The 9861-nt window shown below is 48.0% G+C and overlaps 1 protein-coding gene across 8 annotated transcripts in view; it reads left to right on the plus strand.

Annotated features, from left to right (window-relative positions):
* Positions 1 to 7822, plus strand: part of FRMD4A (FERM domain containing 4A) — a 385672-nt gene extending 377850 nt beyond the window's left edge. For 6 of the 8 annotated variants that reach the window (XM_052790915.1, XM_052790916.1, XM_052790913.1 and 3 more), the window contains 2 exons: positions 72 to 168; positions 4109 to 7822. In XM_052790915.1, the coding sequence (XP_052646875.1) occupies positions 72 to 168; positions 4109 to 4211 (200 nt within the window). In that variant the 3' untranslated portion in view covers positions 4212 to 7822. Of the gene's footprint in view, positions 1 to 71; positions 169 to 1959; positions 2032 to 4108 lie in introns of all 8 variants that reach the window. The other 2 variants (XM_052790914.1, XM_052790911.1) reach the window with 1 other exon arrangement.
* The last annotated feature ends 2039 nt before the right edge of the window (positions 7823 to 9861 follow it).

Genomic DNA, 9861 nt, shown 5'->3' on the forward strand with positions numbered 1-9861 from the left:
TTCTGAACCACCCTGACCCTTGTGCCCTCACCTCACCAGTTATTTTTCTCCACCCTTTGGTTGTTTTTCAGCTGCCTTACCTCACAGCCAGAGGAGTTCAACACCGTCGAGTGAACTAGCAGCCACGCCACCGGGCAGTCCCCACCACATTCTCGCATGGCAGACTGGGTGAGTGTGGGATTGGGTTAGAGAATTCACCTCGCTCAGTATGGGTGAGAAAAACCTCCCTGCACACAAGCAAAGGGAGAGCACAGGTGTGGGGAACGTTTTCCAGGTGCTCCATAGCCTACACCCGCACAGAGCATTTCCAGCCTCCCACCTGTGCTCTCGTAGCAGTGGAGGTCTAGTTTAGGCTGACCAAGACATGGCTGTGCTACCCGCACCCAGCAGCACTACTCCAAGCAGGATCCCAGATCCACAGGGAAAGAAGCCTTGCAGGTTCTTCCCGCTTGGACAGTCTCCTTCCTCCAGTTTTCCGTAGGTCAAAAGAGATGATCTTTTTTTTCGGAACCATCACGCTGGCTGTCCAGACCAAGGAGATCTTTGTTGTAAAGGCAAGGTTAGGTGCCTGCCATATTTGTGTGTGCAGCAACCACATGCTTCTGCTAGGTTTTCCCTAGCAATGCATCTTAATGACTATTAAGTGCATCTTTTTTCAGCTACCACTAATTTAACATGCTTCGCCAAAGCATGAGTGAGTCATTACATGCAGGTAGCCATTACTCATGTAAATATAGTAATTGGATTCTTCGGCACCTCTTTGTGAGGCAGGGAGTTCCAGGAGTAAACAAAAGGCCTTTTGCAAGCTCCCATGGGTATTCTCTAGCAATCTCCTGTAATTCTGTCCTGCCACATGAAATAAAGATCATTTCCAGATCCTGTCTAACTCAGCACATCCCAGATTTTTGCATCTAAATTGAGTTTGGTGAGATCAGCTAGAAAGTTTCAGACTACAGTCCTCAAAATACCACAGGCCCTAGAGGAGAAAAACAAATATGATCCCCTGAGTCGTGAATTGGGACCAGTAACTTTGCAAACATTTCACTATGCAGCCACTGGAAACTCTCATGCTTTTTGATTTCTTCTGGTCATCTGTGACCACATTTGACTTCTGGTTTTACTCCAGCACTGCTCATGACTGCACTTTAAAATGGAGATGAGGAGAACCATAACCACAACCCCCTTAGGCCTACCTTGGATTTTAAATTCACACATTTGACATCCAGCCTCACATGGTCTTTGCATGTGCTTCCAGCTTTAGAACAGGCGAATTTTCCTGGTCCCATTTCACAAAAAGTCAAGGGATTGCAAGATAGATAGGCAAAGTGGCAGCTATCTTTACTGTACACTGAAATTTCCACTATTAAGGGTTTGAGTCCAGACTCAAATCTTACTGTCAGTCTCCAACCCAATCCTAATCCTGTAAATATCTCCATGATGATCAGAAGTAAAACTGGTGAGCAGCCAGCTGAGAAATCTGTTTGGAAAATCCCCACTTTTCTTATGTTTCCATTCAAGAAAACTCCCGTACCCTGTCTCTCATAGCAGAAATGCATCAAGCCAAATTCTCAGCTGGTGAAAGTGAAGTTGCCTAGATTTCTATCTTAGGCCCTGCACTAACAACCAGTGCAAAAAGAATTGGAGACAAATCAGCACTTATTTCATGCCTGAGCATAACACCCAAGGCGTATGTATAAATACAGTAGGAGCAGATAAAAGTTTGCCATCAGATGCACAACACAAACTCCCCCACTGCAGGAGCAGGCTGCACCCTCCCAGCACAGCTCAAAAGATTGACAGTTCTCCCCAACATGTTTTTGTGTCACTAACTTTTTCTGAAGATGATTCACCAACTTGTTTCCCCACTGGATTAATAAGCTCGTAACAATGTCTGTGTCACTTCTTTTCTTTAACATTTCCTCTCTCCTCTTTCCTCCTTTTTTGCTCTCCTTTGTTCAGAGAAGCAACAGACAACTCACCCACTATGGATGAGTCTCAGTCTCCAACCCACCAAAGTACTGATGAATAGAGGTATAGTAAGGGAATGTTTTGTTCTTTCATCCTTCTGCCTTATAGTCCGTGAACACAGTGTGAATAACTGGCATCCCGCTGTCCCAGAGGAGCAGCCCTTTTAATTGTGTGCCTGTTTGTTTGGCAACAAGGCTTCCTTCAGCTCTTGGAAGAACAACTTGAAAGCATCTCGAAGCCCTCTCTGTGCCTTTTCAGCAAGTTTGTGGCTGTGGCACTTTCCCCTGTGAATAAGGACTTGGGGCCAGCCCGCTCTGCATTCGTGCAGAGGTTGAATGGGCACAGAGAGCAGGCGGTAGCGGCAAATCTGTGGCTGGGGACGTTTCAAAGCAGCGTGGGCATAGTGCTGCGGGGAGAGTCTGGGAGCAGCATGGCGGGGTGACAAGATTGGGTAAATGGGGGCCTCAGAGGACCTGGACTGAGCTCCCGGCAGCGCTCCAGCCATGGCGCCGAGCACCCCTTTCTTCTCCTTCCCTACCACAGAGCAGAGCTGTGAAGCAGAGGCTGTTAGCAGCAGTGAGGTTTCATGGAACAAGGAGCAACCCTGGCCCTGTTCCTGTGGGAAGACAGAGGGGGAAGGGTGGAGGGAACAAAAAAACCCTCAGAGTATTTCTATTTTAATTAAACTGCTGTCGCTGTCTGACACTCTCATTTGAATCTACAACCATTCACAGCTGGCATCTGTCAAGTATTTCAAGCCCAGCTTTCTAGAGATAACCCATAAACCTCCGTACTGCAGCACAGAGCTGGGAGAGAAAGGCTGTTTAACATGCAGATGCTGATGCCCTTGCTCAGGTTCCTCCCCGACACTGTCCCAGGGAAGCCAGGTGGAAAACAGGGCAGAGGAAGCAGGAACTGCAGGACTGCATCAGGTGTGAGATCAGTCCTGCAGGGCGGGGAGGGAGCTAAGGAAGGAGTAGGAATCCCACAGTAAACAGACAGAAAATGCATCTCCCACTTTTGGCCTCAAAACAGTCTCTAGTTTGGAAGCTGGTTAAAATCAAAGTGTGAGGGAGAGACATCAATTCTGAATATTACTATGCAGATACAGCAGTCACTTTTCAAAATATCAACAAGATTTTGACCTCAGTGTTTTCTTCTGGCAAGGAGCTCTGCAGGCTAAGCCAGGAGGCGACCCTGATCAGAGCTTTAAGATAAATAGCAAAGAAAATTCTCATAAACTGTCTCATCTGCTCTGTGCAAGCAAAAAGCCATGCAGCAAAAGCAGTAGTAGCTTGTCAAGAGAGGTGCCACAAGATGAGGACTAGGCTACCTATGACAAAACATGGTCTTTTCCACGTTGGACCTGGCACCCTCTCACTAGTCGCTTCCTATCTCATCCCTGGAAAGTCACGTAATGCTGGGATTGCCAGGTGACGCAAGAGCCCCTGCCCAGAGCCCAAGTGCTACAGGAAAGCACCACCACCCTCCTCCTTCCATGGTCCCACTAGGTACTACAGTCTATGGCCAGGAGGGCTGCTCTGCAGCCTCGCTTCCTGGAGAGCATTCTACTAAAAATCTCTTTATCCCAGCTTACTACCAGGCAGGAAAGCAAGACAGAGCCTGTTAGGCAGGGCAGAGCACTGCTGCTGTACCTGGGGAGGGAGGAGGCCGCACACGGAGAAAGCAGAGGCAGGTGCGGTACCACGGGTGGTGGGATGGACACAGCCGGTGGGGGCTGGCCACAAGCTCTCGCCCTCCAGCAGCCGCTCTGCTCTCTTGTAGCGCATCCCACCAGCAGCGGGCTGAAAGCACAGCAGTTCTGCCCATTGCCGTTCTGGCATCCGAAACTCGGGGCACCCTGGCTGCAGAGAGGCTTCCGGACCTCGGCTCTCTCCTGCCTCCTTGCACCAGGCGGGTTGCTGGGGCGAATGGGACTGCCGGGCAAGAGCAAACTGGGTCAAAGCAGGGTCCTGTGTGCTAAGCCCAGCCCAAATGTCAGCTCTGGGGGTACCTGCAGGATGCAGTGGGGTTTGTGAATATCCTGCGTTCCTTCCTGCCTGTAATACGATGTTTTATGCCCATGGCTGAACTTTCCAGGAGCCCTCGTTGTGCTAAAGAAGTTTCCTTTCTCCTGCAGGAGCTACAACGATAGCTGTTTCCTGGATTCTCCCCTCTATCCAGAATTAGCAGATGTCCAGTGGTATGGGCAGGAAAAAGCCAAGCCTGGGACTCTAGTGTGAACCCCTGACCTCAAGTTAAATCACATCAATGCCATTCTGAGATCACCTCACTGCCTCTCATTTGCCTTACCCAGATGCACTGTCACCCAGCACCAGCTTCAACTCTAAGCACTTTTCTCACGATGCAATTCAAGACGACATTTACAGAACGCTGGCCCTGAGACATCCACCGCAACAGCGACGGACCGCAGCGCATCCCATTGCCAGACTGGTGCACATCCCTCCCACGGCCTGCAGGGCAGCGGGTGCAGATGAGCAGCCATCTTAATAGTCAGTCGGCAATTTAAAAATTGATTTTCCTTTGAAACGACGGAAGCCTTTCAAGGCTTACATCAAATCTTACTGTTCTGCAGCATGTAACAGCAGTAAGATTTCCATGACGTGCGATCTGAAGCCAAGAGAGCATTAGTTTAAGGGGGGGGGGGGGGGGGGGGGGGAGTAAAATGGGATAGAGGCTGAGAAATGGATCTCATAGTCCTGGAAAGTGCATCTGTTATGAAACAGTAAAATCCCATCACTTCAAGGATGTGTCAGAGTCTCGCAATCAGACCTGCACTGCCAAAGATCGCCACACCGACATCGGCAGGATGAGTTTGCTCAGCAAGTTCTAGCTACAAGAACATCGCTCTCATTTAACTCGATGGCAGACACGACCACCTCCTGTAAAACCGCACTTCCTTCTTCGCTTTGAGCCCACCTACATGCAAGTAAAATAACCCAATATGCTGAAGCCACACTGGAGGTCTGGGCTGGTATCACAGCTACTATTAAACTGGACAAACAAGGTTTACAAAGGCATTACCTAAAGCAGAGGCAAGTACTGCTACTCACAGCATCTCTGTGGCTGGCACAGGTTGCACACCAATACATAGAGAGGTTGGGGTTGTGTTGGTTGTTTTTTAATGCTCTGATGAAGATTAAAATTGCCAAAAAAACCTTTCTGCAAACCGATACGGCCAATAAATTCCAATCGATTTCTGCACAAAGCATTAACGTGAAATCAAAGGGAAAGCACATCACAATCTAATTGACACGGTAAAGCTGCATTAACATATCTCTTCCACTCATCTTCCCTCCTTTAGCACCAGTTGTAGCAAAGGGCTCGTCACTCAGTGTACTGCTGTGTGGGAGAACCGGTCTGTCGGGAAGAGGAGAGGCTCCGCAGCGGGGTTGAACAACCAGCAGACTAGGCAAATTTTCCCATTGCAAGAAGCGACCACAAGAAAGAGAAGCAACTAAATTAGGTGTTGGACACAAGCGAGAGCTGCCTGCTGATACCAAAAGGAATCGTATAAGAGCGTCATGGAAGGAGCTGCAAGTTTACACATACTTTTGAGCAATGCTTTATACATGTCAAGCCATGGAACTTAAAAAGGCCTCAAAGACACTTTTGTAATGAACAAGTGCACAATCTAGGTGGATGTTGAAGCTGGCACGTCTAGTCTTCATTGCGGTGCTATGCTGTTTTTATTGCCACTAGATGGGGGGAGGTACCCGGCCTTCCCCCGTTTGTGCGTGCAAATGATGATTTCCTATGGGAAAGGCATTAAAAGAAACGGCTGGAGGGGGTTACTTTGTGAAAAGCAGAAACTGAAGTTAGCTTTAGTTTAAGAAAAAAAGAAAAAAGAAGTGCGAGTGTGTGTGCGTGTGTGTGTTCCAAGAATAACAATAGCATCTACCAGACAAAGTAGGGCGAAACGTTTAAAATTAAACACCACGACTTGGGGGGCTGCCACACCTTTTTGCATTAAGATTGCTGGAAAACTGCATTCCAGGCATTAAAAGAGAATGGGTTCTTCGTCGTTAGGCTTGGAAAGATGATGGGGTTTCTGACAATTAATGCAAGCTGCTCATGTGAATACCTTTCTGCAACGTTTATTAGAAATGTTTGCTTCCGTTCTCTGCACTTGCCTGCTGTGCTGCTGTCCCGCATCACCGGTAAGGCAGGGGAGGTGGCCTTGCAGAGATGAGGACAGCCATGGGCAGAAAGGCTGCTGTTTGTCCAGGGAAATCCACCGCAGAGCCAGGAGGGAAACTTCCATGTTCACACATGAGGCATAAATTAATTATCCGTCTAAAAAAAAAAAAAAAAAAAACGCACACTTTTTTATGCTGGCAAGGGTTTTTTAAAGGAAGCCATGCAAGCCTCGTGCTTCTGGACCTCCACAAGGAATCGCCACAGGAGTACAACCCCCTTCGACAGCAATTGAAGCCTCGTAACCGCTTGCTGGAAGAACAGACAGCGGTGAGATTGCACCCTGTATCTGGACGTGCAAAATGCTTTTTTCACCATCTCTTTGTGCTTTGGGGTCTTTAACGTGGGAATTATTTCAAGCTCCTAATTGGATTTTTAGCTGGATAAGAGATAGTACCGATTAGTGACATTTACTGATAAGATTTGGTAGCTAAAGTGAAAGGATTAAATAAGGACCAAATTAAGCAGCGGCAAGTAATTTAGCCCACAGATTTTTAGGGGCTCTGAGCAACTGTCTGTTTTCTTTTTAATTTCCCTGGTAAGTGGTTTTGGGTTGGTTTTTTTTTTTTTCTGTGTACCTTCTTTTAATTAAAAAGAATTCAACAACAGCGGCACTATGAGGCCTCTGGGCACTACAGGAAGAAACGTTAATTCCTCCAAGACCAGATCTGCAGTTTTGCAGCAAAGGTTAAAAGGTGGCAGCCCTGACTTTAGGGAAAAAAAAAAAAAAAAAATTTGGTTAGCCTGAATTGCAGACAGGCTCGAGTAGAGAAAAAGCCTTCTAGAAACGGATTGAGTTTTGCTTTGTGTTCTGCTTTTCTGTTTTGCAATCAAGGCACACGTGAGCAGCCAGTCTGGTAGTAAAGACAGATTAAGTAAAACAGGTTTTACTGTTTAGCTCAATTCAATTAAACACAAATGTACATAAAATGTTAATCATAGGAGATTAACATATTTAAGTATAACGCGGAGGGGTATATACATAGCTATTATATACAAGCACTTGACTACCAACTTCACCCCTCCTTTACTTTTTTATTTTTCAAGGCTCCATCTGACATAAAGCCACAATTGCGTTCTTAGTCTACGTGTCCGGCGCTCCCTCTGTTCAGGCAGGAGCCGGGTGTACGGTCTGTGCACCGGGCCGCGCCGGGAGGCAGGGTTTATTTTTAAATGATATTATATGCAGTCGAGTGTTGAAAATGTTGAAACAGTCCAATTTGTTTTCACTCTGTATTAGTTTTAGTTTCAGGCATAGCCGATTCCCATTCAGGTGCTATCAGATGACCAGTTACTGCTTAGTTAACTAGATGTAAAGTTTTACATATATATTAATGTCAATAGTTTTATTACAAGTTGTGTAAAATGGACTCTCTAGTTTAAAAAAAGAAAAAAAAAAGGAAGAAAAAAAATTAGGTCTCTCCTGAAATTGATTTTAGAGCATGGAAAATGATTTTACTGGATTCTGTTCAACTGTAATCAAGGAAAAAATATGTATGTTGTAGAAAAAGTTGCAGAATTAAAAAAGATCTGCTTTTAATTTATTCTTTTTGTATTAAGAATTTGTATAGTTACCTTTACATTTTGCAAAACGGTGTTGTCAACACTTCCTTATTAAAGCATTTTCAAAATGAAACCTTGCAGTGGTCTTTCCAGGAGGGCACAGGAGGGCCTGGGGCATCCTTACCCTGGTGACCACACCACCACCTCTGCCAGACGCGAGGTCCAGATGTGCGCGCAGCTGGCCGGGGTTTCTGGGAGGGACCCGCTCCTTTGCTGTCGGGGGGCCTGACGGCAGGGAACGCTGGGCGCTCCCCCCAGACAGCCCGTCCTTCAGCGATCCTTCGGGTTCGGCACCAGCGCTCAACCCACCACAGCAGAAAACAAAGTCCCGAAAATAATATTTACTTCTAACGCACGTAACCTGAAGTAACTAGAATTAACGCTCGCTTATACGAGTTGGCTGCTAAGGAGCCAGGAGGCCCTTTGCAGCGATACCAAGGTCTGCAGGACGGGCCTGAGCGCCAGCACGCTCACCCCGCCTGCTCCTCGGGTTAAATTCCGAAGAAACCCCCATCCCCCCGGTTTAATCTCTGTTGCCAAGGCGGCGGCATCAAGAACCCACCCCGACAGATACTGCTCTAGCTCAGGAGGGGCCTTCCCCGGCAGCCCGGGGTTAGGGATGCCGCTTACTATCACCGTCTCCCCCGGCCATGGGCAGCGGTGACCCCCCACAGCCCCTCCACAACGGCCGGCAGTTTGGAACAGCCACGCGCTCTCCCCGTGGGACCTGTCCGCGCTTCTCAGCGCCCAGCACAGTTGCTTCCCATTCTTTCCATTTAATCCCACTGTCCAGGGAGCTCCTTTCCACCCAGGCATCGTATCATCCACCCGATCCCCCCCCGCCCCGCCCAAGCCAGAGGGAACCACCAGTGGCACCAACCCAGAGCCAGGCAGCCACCCCCACCATCACCCAGCATCGCTGTGTGGGGAACAATCTTGTGTAGTAAATCCCCAAAAGCCTTTGGGATGGGACAAAACGGCAACGATGAAATTTTTCAGCCGTCCCCCTAACTCTGGGACTTTGGCTCAGATTTATTGCCAGTGGCTCCGATACTGCTGCAGGCACCTCTTCAACCTCTACAACACATCAGAAGCCAACAGCCCGCTCCAGATCCCACACCGGCGCCGACACCCCTGTGCCAGCCTTCGTGGAGGGCACCATGGACCCATCCCTGGGGCAGGGAGTCGGGGGGCTCTCCTCCCCCCCGAGGGGTGAAGCCATTTACATCTCAACCATGGTCCATTCTTTGGGCAAGACTGGATCTATAATGGAGATGGTAACGGCAGCGAGCAGGAGAGGAACCCAGGTCCTCAGTCAAAATAAATTCCTCTCACATACATCTACCCTAAGAGCCTTTCCAGCAGTATAGACAAAGAGCAAACGAGGAATTAAAGGCATTTAACTACCATCGGGCATGACAGCACCGATGTAAGGCAGATATCATGTACTTTGAGAGCACCACCTCGCACAGCCTCACAACAAACAGTGACCAGGGGCACTGAAGTCCAAAAACCACTCCAGACATCGCTATGGTGAACGCATGACTTCATCCTAAGGCTACGAGTCTTTGGATTCAGCAGAGTTATTTCCGCCTAATGCAAGAATTATCAGAAATAAACATCTGGAGAAGCCCAGAGGAAAAAGTCTAAATCACTAAACTGAAACATACCCTCCCCACAAAAACCGTCAAGCAGCGTGACAGCTGTGCCACACCCACTCATCCCTAAACTAGACTCAGGCAGGTTTTGGATTTTTTTGGCTAAAAGGCATTATTAACTATTTGATCACAGTCTGGTAGCTGTAATTTGGGGCCATCCAGCTGCAAAGAACCTCCAATCGATGATGAAAAGCAGCTGCCATAACAGTGTCCCCCCCAGCTTGTGATCCCCCGAGGACTGAAGCTGGCTCTCACGTGCCGGACAGCTGGAAACTCTTACACAGATATGCCGTGAGAAAGTACTTTTCAGTTCCTTGGTTCCCCGTGCAGCGCCATTCCACGAATTGCAAGGGGATAAAGTTCTTCCGTCATGGGATTCATTCAAGCAAGGCGGCTGTATTTCAGGGACTGTCAGCAAGGAGGCACATTGCTTAAATTACATTCTTTAAAACCT

The sequence above is a fragment of the Harpia harpyja genome, chromosome 6, assembly GCF_026419915.1.
Source record: "Harpia harpyja isolate bHarHar1 chromosome 6, bHarHar1 primary haplotype, whole genome shotgun sequence".
In the NCBI taxonomy this organism is placed as follows: Eukaryota; Metazoa; Chordata; class Aves; order Accipitriformes; family Accipitridae; genus Harpia; species Harpia harpyja.